We start from the raw sequence: 13,238 nt of genomic DNA, 5'->3' as shown, positions 1-13,238 counted from the left end.
TTACATCTGACGTGCCTACGTCATGCGCACAGCGACGGCACAGAGTGTTTTATTTAGTTTATTATTATTATTATTATTTTTTTTTGGTGGGGGGGGGGGGGGGGGGGGGGGAGGTTAAATATATATTCAACTTCGTCATTCGCTGAGTCGCCTCTGAAGACTGCAGCGATTGGCTCTCCTCGATGTTTTGCGGGAAAGTAGTACACATTCTAAATATTTCTTAAAACGTAGACGCGTTAACGCAGAGAACAACAAAAGTTATTTACACTTTTTTAAAAGGGTACACCTGCATACAAGCATTATACTGATCGCTTTTATTTTTAAGTTCACGGCAAACACTTGTTCACTTTTAGAGCCGGGATGACGATGCCTCTCATACATCGTACCAAATACGGTCTGGATGTACAGATTCGAACGCGAGTCATCGCGAGAGCTTCGAATTCCAGAAGGCAACGAGTTGAAGGAGGAAACTCGGCCACGCGTCATTCGAACCGCGGATATTGCGCTGACTCCTGTTTGCAGACCGTATTTTTTTCGTACGATGTAAGAGCAGCGTGATCCTGGCTGACGCAGTCCCTCTGCTCATGTACGTCGTACAAAAAGACAGGGTGTTCGCGCTGGGTACGTCAGAATTCTACGCGGGCACGCCTCAGGCACCTTCGAAGCATGTTTGGTTCGCACGTGGATGTATACGCTTCGAACACATGCCCGCAGACGTTTTTTGAGAGCGCAGCTCTTAGTCACCCGTTTCCGGTTTGAGTAGCGTCGGCGTCACCGTCGCCGTCGGCGTAACCGTAACGTGCCGACGTAACACTTTTTCGTGACACGTTGGCGTCGCCGTCGGCGTAGCCGTAACGCGTCGGAGTAACGCTTTTTCGTGACGCGTCGGCGTCGCCGTTGGCGTGGCCGTAACGCTTCGGCGTGTCGCGTCGCCGTCGGCGTAACCGCGCGGTGCATTATGGGAAACGTGCCATAATGCACCGCGGTGGCGCGCGCGTTGCATTATGGGACGTTTCCCATAATGCGCCGCGCGGTAGGGAGTAGGGAGGAGCGGGAGGGGGGAAGAGGGAGGGGGATGGTGGAGGAGGAGGTAAAAGAAGGAGGAGGAAGACGGAAGAAGAGGAGGGAGGAGGAAGCGAAGAGGGGGAGGGGGCGAGGAGCAGGGGAGGAGTAGTTGAGGAGAGAGGAGGAGAGGCATACCTTTCTCTCTGTACCCTCCCCTCCTCCTCCTCAAGAGCTGCGCTCTGATTTTGCATTACAGGGAATTGTAAACGCCTTTCATTTTTTGTATGATCATTAGGGAGTTTTAGGGACCCGTTTTCGCACATCCGATACGGTACGAACTGCGCATGAGCGAGTCTTCTGCGGTAGCGCATGCGCAGTTCGTACCACATCAGATGTGAAAAACGATTCCCCAAAACGTTCTAGTAGAGATTTTTAGGGAGCGGCAATTCTTGAAACTCTCCAGTAGAGAGTTTTAGGGAACCTTTTTTGTACATCTAATACGGTACGATGTACCCTCGGGTACAAACTGCGCGTGTGCTACAGCAGAAGACTCGCATATGCGCAGTTCTTACCGGAGAGCCCATCGTACAATATCGCACGTGGAAAACTGGTTCCCTGAAACTCCCTATCGTGACGAAACCGTCGTATACAAGAGTGAAACGCAGGGCAGTGAGGAGTGTCCTCGGAGACTCGTCTTGTCGTATGACGTATTAGCAACGTGACCGCTGCTTTACATTTCGCACTAAAACGAACCCCCGAAAAACGCGGCTGAGGATTTCAACTAAAGGAAAGAAGTTTGTTCCTTTGGACGCCTTTCGTGTTGCGCTTCGCCGCTCTTTCCATGTACCGGGTGACGGACAGTCCACAGCGTATAGCCCGCGTCCTATACGCGAGTTTTCCGAGGTGTAGTACGTGTGTCGACACCCATGGGACAGATCACGGCCGCTACTTCGCGGAGAGGGAGCACCAGAGCGGCCACGATGAACAAGCCCACACGCAAATATTCATAAACAAAACAAGAAGCTAACGATGTAAATTTATTTTTCGAAAAGCTTTCCCCTGCCCCTCCTCCAAGCAGAAAATGTAAGGTAAAAAAGAAGAAAGGAAAAGCAAAGGCCACCTCTTTACAATTACAAACTAAACTCCTCTCCAACAAAACTGCGATCTCCTCAAACTTCAAAGTGGAAAGTTAGTACTAACCGCACAAAGTGGACAGCGCAGAGTGCTGCCGAAACGAACCAACCACTACTCGCTCCTCCCAAAAGAGAGCCGACGTTGAGAAGCGGTAACCGAGGGATATAAAATAGAAGCACTCGCACGCACACACACATAAAACCCCGGACTGCAATGCTCAAGTCCGCCCTTCCCCCTCCCTTTCAATGGGGGGGAGTTTACCTTCGTGACATGGTGTTGGATCCCCGTTCGCATACGGCACACGGCTCGCGGCGCGGTTCCGTACATTCGTGCGCGTCTCCTGGGGTTAAACGAGACGAGGAGGTTTCGCCGAGCGGAGTGCCGCTACCCTCCGCTCTTCCGGGGTGATTAGAGACATCCACGTACCGCGGGGGGACGGTCCAGTTCACGAACTATGCCGTGCCGCCGCCGCCGCAGCCATTCCAAATATTAACCGAAGGCTCATCCGATTTGCGCTTCTCGTTCTCCATTCTTTCACCCTCTCCCCTCATAGTGGTCGTCGTTCCCGTGATTCCGATGTGTCACGCACCGGCGTGGCGGCGGCGGCTCACGGCGCACGGCTGCCCGGCTCCGACGAGGAAGGTCCACCCTATTCTCCGCCTCACCATTAACCTGACAGCGCTGTGGGGGCTACTCACTCGTCGGACCAATCAGCGGCCTCCTTTTCGTCACTCCCGACCCCGCTCTCAGCGCGTGGGTACAGGAGGGAGCGTGATCACGTGGCGCAAAGGTAGACGCACGATTGATCCGACGGGTGGGTAACTTCCCCCGCACTGTCAGCTTGGGGGGGTGAACGGAGTGGTGCGGTCACCCACCTTCTCCCCCCTCACCACCGCCGTAATCATCTTCAAAATTTGGGCGTCCATTTGGTGGGCACCGGCTTGTTTCGTCCCCTGTGCGCACAGCCGTCGTCGATTCGTCCCGTTCCGTGCCGCCGACTCGGGTCCCCAATGTATGCGCTTGATTCGGGCTAGTGTCCGTATGTGCGTGCGTGTGTTGTGTGTGCTTTGTGCGAGGATTTTGCGTTTTTGAATTGGTGTGTGTGTGCGTTTGTGTGAGCGTGCGTGTTGGGTTGGGGCTGGTACTTTTTTAGTTTTTTTTAACGGTCCCTCCCAACCAAAAGGTCACGTTGTTTTTGGACAATCATATATCAAAAAAGGAGTTTGGTAAGGGGGGAGGAGGCGTTTGTGGTGTTAGTTACTTATTCTTCGTGCCGACAATGTACGATCGTCCTAGCGTAAAAAAATCGTCTGACCATAAAAATTAGATCGAATAGACCGATCTCACCAGCCAGTTTGACTACGCCACCGCTGCCGCAATGCATCGAGGGAACTTCATAGTCTTTCTGCGCGTGCGACAACCTCGCTGGAGCTTTGCGCGTGCAGGGCATGAACAGGCTCGTGCACGGCCGATTGCCTCCTGTGAACTAAAGTTATGGCTGCCTCGCGCATGCGCCAAACGATTGGTGAGATCGGTCTATTGGGGTGTAAAATATAGAAGATAGATGCAAAGCTTAGTATAAAACTTGGGTCGCTAAACTCGTCAAGACAAATATTCTTTGCGTTATGACATAGTGGGCGGAGGAGCTGAAAGATTGCAGCGAAGTGTTTTTTTCTCACAAACCCGCAGATTTGAGTAGCTTCGTGACGTTTTTTATTGAAAAGGGCGAAAAATTCCTACTACTCCCTAGGCACCGAACAAGAGCAGCACGTGAAAGCACGCGGAGACGAACGTGGTTCATGCGTATTATGTCACGATAAAGATTATCAGCTGCGACTTGGATGGTCTCTAAAAGCGCAGTGGAGGCTTAGGTAATTGCATTCTAAAATCAACACCGTCAAAGTTGATAGTCTGATATCGTTCTTATTTCCGCCGATAAAGCAGAATTTACTAAAAAAAAAAAAAAAGAAGTCCCTGTCGTTCCTTTTATTTATTAATTTGATCAGAGTGTAGCCCGACGTGGCGAGGTCACAACCAGCCGAGTAGCGTTGTTCACTTTCGGACGGATTTCGCTTCCGGGCAGTTGTCCCCCATCAGTGGGATAAAATCATTTTATGATAGACTTTCAAAGATTAGCTAAACTGGGATTAATTCTGTGCCCATCAACGGAGATAAGAGTAATGTCAGTTTGTCAATATTGACGGTGATGTTTCGAGAACGCGAGGACACCAAGCTTTCATTGCACAAAACAAAACTTGTCACCATCGACTCGAACACGCACCATCAAATTTGTCGTTCACAACTGATAATCTTGACCCTGACGTCAAAGTTATGAACTATGAAAGGACGTCACTGAACGCGCCTGCACACAACGAGCCCTGGCACGAGCCTCTCGCTTGAAAGTCTGTCATGGCCGCTCGTGAGTTCATGGAACGCGCCGTTTCAACTCCAGAATCTCTAGAACCATAATTTTCGAAATCGCACGCTGTGCTGTCCCCTCGTCATCGCTCACTTGGAACGCCTCTAAGCAGGGCCGTCAAAACAGAAGAACGGGGAGAAGAACGATTCCCCTCCGCCCTCCCCCCCCCCCCCCCCCCCCCCCCCCCAGTGGCGTCGAAAGAGGGGGCGCAAAGGGCATAAGGGTGTAAGGGGGGGGGGGGGGGGGAGGGGGGGATATCGCCCCAGCCCCGGACTATAGAATTTCAGAGCTATAATTTAAAAAAAAATGACAGACGTTTACAGTTTTTTGTAATGTCGAATTAAAGCGCAGCTCTTGAGGAGGAGGAGGGGAGGGTATGCAGTTTCACTTCCTCCTCCTATCCTGCTCCCCTCTCATTTAGTGGGGAAACTTAATTGGTGTTAAAGTCACGTGACGCCAATTTCCCCGCTAAATTTAGTGAAAAAAAAACCCACAACGCAACGCGCGCGCGGTTACGCCGACGGCGATGCAGCTGAAGCTCGAAACGGGCGCATAATGGTACGTTTACACCTGAAAAGAAATCCGCTGCCGCGGGAGCGGATCCGCTCCAGGCGGCGGCGGCGACGAGCGGGTTGCGTTTACATCTATTTCCTTCGAGCGGCGGCGGCAGCGCCGGCTGCGGCAGCGGTTCCCGTAACATCTCGTCAAATATGACGAGAAGGCGCGAGAGTTCCCGCCTCGGCTCTCTCTCTCCCGGGCGTTGCTGCTCCCGGAAGAACGCGTACTCGTGACGTAGGCAGCGTCGCACCGCGTAAGAATTTCACTTCCGGTCAGCGAAACGCCTCGTTCGGCGGCAGAAATAGGTCCCGGACCTGTACGCCTCGCCGCCGCGTTTTCCGCCCAGCGTTTCGCCCAGCGGCAAAAGCTGGGCGGATTCGCTGGCGGATCCGCAAGTGTAAACGTACCATAAGAGTTGCGCTCTAAAAATTCGGGGGAAGGGATATCATCCTTCTTCACTACTATCACCCCCCCCTCCCCTCTCTTTTCTCTCTCCCGAACAATTTCTACGGCCCTTCCTGACCCCTATTTGTGTGTGTGTTTGTGTTCGTCATACCTTTTTTTTTCTTTCTCCGGCTTTTTTTCAACATCCCCCCTCTCTCCCTCATCTCGCAGACATTACCGACGTCTCTATACGCCTCGCAAGTGGTCTCATTTTCGTCTTCTGTGTGTGAGAAAGGAAGTAGCGGTGACGTCAGAACGCCGAGCCCTGATTGGCTGATCGCGACCCCCTATCTCAGCGCCGTCTGCTCCTTTACAACGTCGTCTGCTCGCAGCGTTGACACATGCCCGTCAAAACTGTCCGATCCGGCCTGCGAACTGTCGGGAAGATGGCTGCTCCGAATCACCGCACAGGACGGTTCGCGACACACGGTTTCCGACGCGTCGTTGCGTCGCTCCGTTCAGCTCCGCCCAGTTTCGGGTGTCCCTTTACCAAATGGATGGATGGATGCTAATGGCTATATTTATAACGGGCGGTGACTCGCGCCACCTAGCCTAGAAAACTACAATACTTCCCTCGCCCTTCTTTGTTTTTCTGACTTTAAAACAATTCAAACGTAATATTTTTATTACATTCTATCAATTTGTGCGTGTGTGAAGATTTTCCGTGAGGCTATTTTTCTGCTGAACATCACTTAATCGCGAAGGACCGCAGCGGACCTCATACCCCATTCACACGTGCGGTATAAAGGTACCTTTAGCATAGGTCCCTATTCTAAAGGGAGATGGAGTTCGTAATCACACGGCGCACAAAGGTCCCTTTCGCTAAAGGAGCCTTAAGAATAAACGGAGCTCGCAGACCTCCCTTTACAGCTACAGGGAGTAGCCTCGGACCCAGGAACTCCAATAAAAAAAGTCTAGCGTATACGCTTCTGCTTCGTTTATTGCACTTTAATAAAAGAATATTTGCAAGGCAAAAATTATAAAGTAAACGTGAGCACAAACCTGATGAAAGATGGTAGTACCAAATTTATACTCGCGATAGCGGGCAGCAGCGGTGGCACGAACGCAATGGCGGCTGTACCAGCTTTTCGTGCTCCGAGTAGCGACGAGGAGTCGTCCGCTTCGCCTGCCCAGAGCATTTTTGTGACCATGATTTCGCCTGGTGGACCAGTGAACTTGGGTGCAAGCACTAGCGGCACCAGTGGGAAAGGCCCTCGAGTTCACTGGTCCGAGGCGGAAACATGGTCACTAATCCGACTCTGGGAGGACAACATCGGCGAACTCCGGCGTCAAAGGAGGAACGCCGGAGTTTACGAGACCATACGCCTCGGTCTGGAGAGGCTGTCCATCGACAAGACACGGAAACAAGTGAGCGATAAGATCGACAACCTCAACCAGACATACAGGTAAGCCAGTTTTGAGGTTGCTGCTCACCTGTGCCCTCTCGCCGACTCTCGGAGCCCGCTCGCCGAGCTTAAACTTGACGAAATGCGGTATTTGATGTCACTGCGACAAATAGTAAGTAAATTAATCGTTTTGATCAGCACGACCTAATTTAGCGGTAATGTTCGAGTGTGTCGCCTCAGTGTCTACGAGGCAAAATGCTGACCTATGGGTCCCCAGTGGTGGGTTAAAATCTCGGCCGAGGTGTCAACCATTGGACGCGGAAGGCTCTTGCCTTCACCTCAACAGATCCCTAGCTTTTAGTCCTCCTCTTGGATGTATCATATGTCCTTCGTGGGTTTGGCACGCAGGCCCTGAGAAATAACGTTTTTTTACTATTTCCATTGACAATCCCTGAAACAGAACACACACACACACAAAAAAGGCAATTCACAGAACGTGACAAGGGCTCTTGGTTCACCTGTTCCAATTCTAGTTGCAGCCAAAATACATTGCCAACCCCCTTGGTTAAGACTGAATTTTCCACAAAATATTTCGGTCCACGTTTGTGTATGGCTGGATTCACAGTGGAAAAAAGGAAATGCAGGTGAAATATTGTACCCAGGTGACAGCAAGCCCCATTCAGTTGCTTAATACGTAGGAACACTTTTTATATATATATATATATATATTTCTTGTTTACAGGACGAAGAAAAAAAACCAGACAACCGGGTCTGGGAAGGTGACCTGGCCCTACTTTTATGATCTGCATAGATTCCTTGGGGGCCTGCCGGTGAACGACCCAAGCTTAGTGGACGACTCACTACCTGGAGATGCTTTGCAGGTATTGCAGTGATCTCATATGCTTTAAAAAAAAAATGGCTCACAATTTTTTTACCCGTTTTGGTTTCAGGTGGGCTCTCTGTTGGAATATTAAGGGCCCAAGAAAAGATTTTCTCTTTCATTAAATAATGACGTTCATAACGTGCATTAATTTCTTCCTACATGCAAAAAAATACACGAGCAGCCTTCGCCTATTCAACTCGCAGCCAGAATAAGTGACTACATGACCTGGCTGGCGTTTATATGCCGCCAATGTTTATCATAGCCACGCACTGGGGTTGGCAAAGCACAGGGCATGTGCTGAGCTCCAGACGTTGTTAGAGTTTGACTGCTTTCATCATTAGTGGATTGAAAACGAGTCGCTGCCCAGTGCTTGCTGAGGCTTTCATTGTTACAAGCTTAGGTTGAGTTGTCTCCAATCGTCATCACGAGGTGCACCCAGAGGGTACATCCAAATTGTGGTTCCCACGACACATCGTCAAGCTTTTCAAAGCAGACTGAAAAAATTGTCCGCTTTTATTCTTGGAATTGCTACGTAACAACACAATTTCTGGAGTCATGACTTGTCGTTCGAGTATCCTTAGGTCATGCTAGGGACAGTATAATAATAATAATCCTTTATTTGTATAATGCCCCAGAACAACCTATTGGTTACAGTGTGGTGGCACATAAAAAGTTTAAAAAGAGAAAAAAAAAGAACACCTAAAACAGCACACAATCTCAAGCCCCCCCCCCCCCCCCCCCCGACATATGCTCTCGAAATTAAAACATTTCACAATCATAAACCAAAAATATGCATATCAAGTAGTCGTTATAACGCAGCAAAATTTAAAAATATGTCTACATGAGTCGGAAATTCATTTAAACAAATTTGCATTCTAGCCAAAGGGGACGGTCTTGTTTGGATAGATCTATAAAACACGCTTGAGTTTCTAACGACTCGGGCCGGTACATGAAAGTTCAAAGACGATACAAGATTGCTATCAATTTGGCCGTGAACCACTTTGTATAAAAATATAATGTCACGAGCAATCCTTCTTTTTGAAAGGTTCTGGAGTGAAAGTTCTTTAAGAAGGTATTCATAATCAAAATAACATTTTCTATCAAAATATCTATCGTAAACAAGGCGTATAAATCGCTTCTGAACTCTTTCTATCCGTGCAGCGTCGGTCGTTGTTAGCGAATTCCACACTGAACTACAAAACTCAAGTTTAACTCGTACAAGGGAACAAAACAATCGAACTACGCACATTATATTTGAAAAATCATGCGTCAAACGTGATATCATCCCCATTGTTCTAAAGGCAGAAGCAACAATTTGTGTAACATGATATGAAAAGGTAAGATTATTAAGGTAAGATTAGTATTCTTGCACAAAGTGAAAAACATTCAAACCAAATATCGTTGCATAATCCTCTTTAAGTTATGCATGTATCTTTAAGTCATGGGCCCTTCTGATGAGCACTCATTGGTTTTTATCAGGAACCTGAAGACATCTCTCCTGAGGAGTCACAGGAGACGGTGGATCCTCCTGAAGAACTTGCAGTGGAACCACAACAGAAAAAAAAAAAAAAAGTCTTCCTGCAAACAGGCAGACCTCGTCATGTTGGTCCTCGAGGAGCAGAGGGCGCAGAGACAAGAACTTCGAGAAGCGAGGGAAAGAACTCACAGGGACCGGCAGCGCCAGCTTGCAATCATGCAGGAATCGAATGACCTGCAGCGAGAGTTCCTCCAGTTCCTAAAATCGAAAGCTCAAAAGTAAAAAAGTAAATGCTAAGAAATAGCCTCCTTTTTATTTGAGTTTGGGTTCCAAGCATTGGCATGCAATGCTTGCTTTGATCGTTGTTCGGCCTTAAACCCAATTGCAGACGTTTTGATCAAGGCGGGACAAACACAAATTGTTTGGGATAAACGTCAGACCCACTAGTATTTTCTAAAGGTTCAAGTGAGTTGATGATGAAATGTGGGTACAATACTATTATCCTAAAGATGTGCATCACATGAGACTACACCAAAATTCAGTAAAATACCTTTCTTTCAAAGAGACACATCAATATCGGCAATCATGGTAGAAAAAAAAGATTGGTTCCTTGCTTATTACTACACCTGTGGAGAATTAGGACACTTGTTTGTAGGGATGTCGTGAACCTGACAAGGTTCAGCTTTCTTGAACTTTCTATGCAAAGTTCGACTGAGGTGAAACATCCTAAATGCAAGCACAGTTTGCCTGCCAGGGAAAGGTCAACGCTGAACAAATTACAGTGCCTCTGCTGAAGCTTGGTTGCGCTTGGGGGGTGGGTTAGCACCAAAATAGGCAACAAGTGCAGTGCGCACCGCAGTGCCACTGTCCGTCTTGGCCTTGGTTTTGCGGCTCGGCTGCTCCAGCTTGTCATCCTCCTCCACTTTCCGGGCGTCCTGGATCCACTGCTTGTCCGCACTGTCGTTGAGCGTCTCGCAGACGTTGTGCAGTATGCAGCACGCTCGGACGACGGCGTTGACATTGTCGATGCGAACCTCCATTCGCTTGAGGACGATTCTGAATCGAGCTTTCAAACGCCCAAACGCATTCTCCACAACACGCCTGGCCTTGGAGAGGGCGTAGTTGAAGTCGCCTTCGTCCTGAGGGTGATTTAAACTGTGGGGGAAGGGCTTCATCAGGTTCCTGGTGAGGGGGAATGCCTGATCACACAGGACGATGGGTGGTATTTCTGTGCCACCAATGGTTCTTGGCACAGCCACCTGGTAGTCCTCGAGCAGACGCCCCAACGGGGATCGCCCCTACACATTGGCATCGTGGCACTTGCCAGGGGAGCCCACGCTGATGTACCGAAAAAGGTACCTGTGGTCCACCAACGCCAACAGGATGACGCTGTACCTAAAACAAAGTGACCACATGTGAGCAAGGAACAGCAGCAGTACTGCATGCAACAGATCTAGCTAAATTGTGTGCTCCTGAAATTGCAACTTTTTGTTCAAGAGAGCCCACAGGCAGCGAAATTGACACAGCCATCATGGGTGCCCTACACCCACGGGCAACTTTCTGTGGCTATTAAGTCTATTGTAAGGAGAGGGTGCGTTCATCATTTCGCACATGCTTTCCTCCTCCCTTCGTTTCAACACACAAAGTTGTCCGCGAGTGTAGTGACATCATGTCTGTAATGCTGAAGAAAACGAGAATGGTCCCTGGTGTGACTGCACCAGCGTATATTTTTGGTTTATCCGTATGTTTGAGGCACGAATTATTAAAATTGCTTAGTTTTTCCAAGGACCAAATTGCACTGAACGGCCCAGCATTGCTCGCGCGAAAGCATTCATAACCCCGTAATTTTATATGAAATGAGCAAAGTTACCCCGAGAAAACGAGTGTCACTGTTTGCTCACCAGCCTTTGTAATTGCGGTAGTCGACAGCCGAGTCTTTCGGCGGCGACACGGGCAGGTGGCAGCCGTCAAGAGCACCGATGGCGTTGGGGAATCCCAGGACTGCCTGGAATTCGCGCATGTGGTGCTCGAGGTCCTCGTTCCTAACCATCGAAACCGTTCTGGCCTCCAGTTCCTGAATTACAACGTCGCAGAACTCGCGGTAGCTCTCGTTTACCACCGATTGTCCCACAGCGAAAAGGTGGCCGATTGTCCGTTCCTCCGCCGTGGAGCAGAGCCTGTAAAGGCTTATGGCTACTCTTTTTTCCACTGTGATCGCAGTTTTCATGGCTGTGTCTTGCCGTTGCATCGACGAGCGGCAGACGTCCACGAGGTACCGGAAGGTGGTTGAGGACACACGAAAGCAGGCACGAAAGTGTTGTTCGCCCAGCCTAGGCAGCGTCTCCTCAAACCACCTCCCCGACCGAACGTACATTGCCCTCTCGCGAGGGATCCTCGTGAACCGTTGAGCCAAAAGAGCGGCGACAGTGAAGTTCGTCGCCACAAGCTGCTCCTCGAGTTCGTCCGCTGCCTCTTCGGTGGCTTGAATGCTTTCCTCGAGCTGATTAAATTCGATCCGCCGCTGATGCAGCGACCACAAAATGCCCATGCAATCGTCATCGTCCATCGCAAGACGCTCGTCGCCGTCAGTCACCTCCATCACTACGGCGCGATGTTTCACAAAGAGTTTTCGATCACCGGACCACGTTTCGCACCTGCAACTCGACCACTCGACCTGCCTCGACCGCGTACCTCTTTTGGATTTGGATTCGATAACAGCTAGACATTCTAAAGAAAAGATTTTTTACCTCCACCATGCAATAAAATTAAAACAAAATTATTAATTGGTTTTAAAACAATATATTCTGCTTCTAATAAAGTAATGCATGTGTCTCAAACCTGTTTAGACAAAATATTATATATTGCTCGTTCGCCCCTCGGTTTAGCCTGGCTATCCCCGGTGCAGTAAACATCAACCTTAAACCCTCCGTTTATTTACCGTGTGATCACGAACGCCGTTTAATACAGGTACCTTTAGCTAAGGGACCTAAGCTACAGGTCCTTTAGCAGCCCGTGTGAATGGGGTATTAGAGCCATCCCAGCGAAACGAGCACTGCTTACAAATCACGTGACTACGTACCGCGCGCATTGCTGCGTCTCTCCCGAAGCTCACATGACACTCACATGACATTGGAATGGCTCGTAGCGTCCGATACTGTCCATCGTAAGATGAAACGGAGTATATTCGGGTTTCGACGGGCTCGATCGGTCCCAGAAGTGCGGCTTGCTTTGGCGCGCGAAATCAGCAGCTCGTTTTGTGCGCGCGGGAAACTCGATGGAGTCCGTTTCCTTCACAACCACGACTCGCCTCGCGTGACGCACCGCGCACCGCCCCGTCCGCTTCCCCGAACGACGTAGCGCCTCCTCGCCCGATCGGTCCGAAAGCCACTTGACAACATGACCTTCGCCATCCGTGCTCGTTGGCTGCGGCCACTGCGGCCTTCCGAAAATCGGACCGTGCGTGCGGCGATATCTAGCAAGTTGGTCGCATGCCGTCGCCGAACGGGGCGCCCGTCCGACGCTCCGGTGCAACGAAAACCCTCGCCCTCGGACGTCGTTCCGGCGGTTCGCACGTCGGATCGGATGGTTTTTTTCGCGCATGTGTCTCGAGCTTCAAGCGCGAGACACATGCGCGTCAAAACTGTCCGATCCGGCGTGCGAACTGTCGGGAAGATGGCTGCTCCGAATCGCCGCACCGGACGGTTCGCGACACATGGTTTCCGACGCGTCGTTGCGTCGCTCCGTTCAGCTCCGCCCAGTTTCGGGTGTCCCTCTACCAGACTTGTACCGTACGCATTACAAGTAATCAAATTACTTGTAATCGATTACTTTTTGGAGTAATTTTGTAATCAGTTGATTACTTTTCTTATGCAGTAATCACAAGAGTAATCTGATTACTTTTTGAAGTAATAAAATTACTTGTAACCGTTACAATTGGTCCACAACCCCCCCCCCCCCCCCCCCCCCGGGCAC

General features: G+C 49.9%; 1 protein-coding gene and 1 pseudogene across 2 annotated transcripts; one reads left to right on the top strand and one right to left on the bottom strand.

Annotated features, from left to right (window-relative positions):
* Positions 1-6,563: 6,563 nt before the first annotated feature.
* On the top strand, positions 6,564-9,535 carry LOC121838014. Of its 2 annotated transcripts, none has more exons than XM_042293978.1 (3): positions 6,564-6,966; positions 7,718-7,787; positions 9,269-9,535. In XM_042293978.1, exons 1-3 carry the CDS (start codon positions 6,566-6,568, stop codon positions 9,497-9,499), a joined length of 702 nt encoding a protein of 233 aa, XP_042149912.1. In that variant the 5' UTR covers positions 6,564-6,565; the 3' UTR covers positions 9,500-9,535. The 2 variants fall into 2 exon arrangements, with proteins under 2 accessions (XP_042149912.1, XP_042149913.1); XM_042293979.1 differs by lacking the exon at positions 9,269-9,535 and adding an exon at positions 7,857-7,924.
* On the bottom strand, positions 9,428-11,865 carry LOC120850142 (annotated as a pseudogene).
* Positions 11,866-13,238: the final 1,373 nt, after the last annotated feature.

This window comes from Ixodes scapularis, unplaced genomic scaffold, assembly GCF_016920785.2.
Source record: "Ixodes scapularis isolate PalLabHiFi unplaced genomic scaffold, ASM1692078v2 PGA_scaffold5__190_contigs__length_132052651, whole genome shotgun sequence".
In the NCBI taxonomy this organism is placed as follows: domain Eukaryota; kingdom Metazoa; phylum Arthropoda; class Arachnida; order Ixodida; family Ixodidae; genus Ixodes; species Ixodes scapularis.
This window is presented reverse-complemented; position numbering and strand designations above follow the sequence as displayed.

Excerpts from the sequence above, each read along its gene's own strand:
- LOC121838014 (XM_042293978.1), top strand. The coding sequence starts at position 6,566 with ATGAAAGATGGTAGTACCAAATTTATACTCGCGATAGCGGGCAGCAGC. Across the intron at positions 6,967-7,717 it reads AACCTCAACCAGACATACAG|ATTCCTTGGGGGCCTGCCGG; the intron begins GTAAGCCAGTTT and ends TGATCTGCATAG. Across the intron at positions 7,788-9,268 it reads TACCTGGAGATGCTTTGCAG|GAACCTGAAGACATCTCTCC; the intron begins GTATTGCAGTGA and ends GGTTTTTATCAG.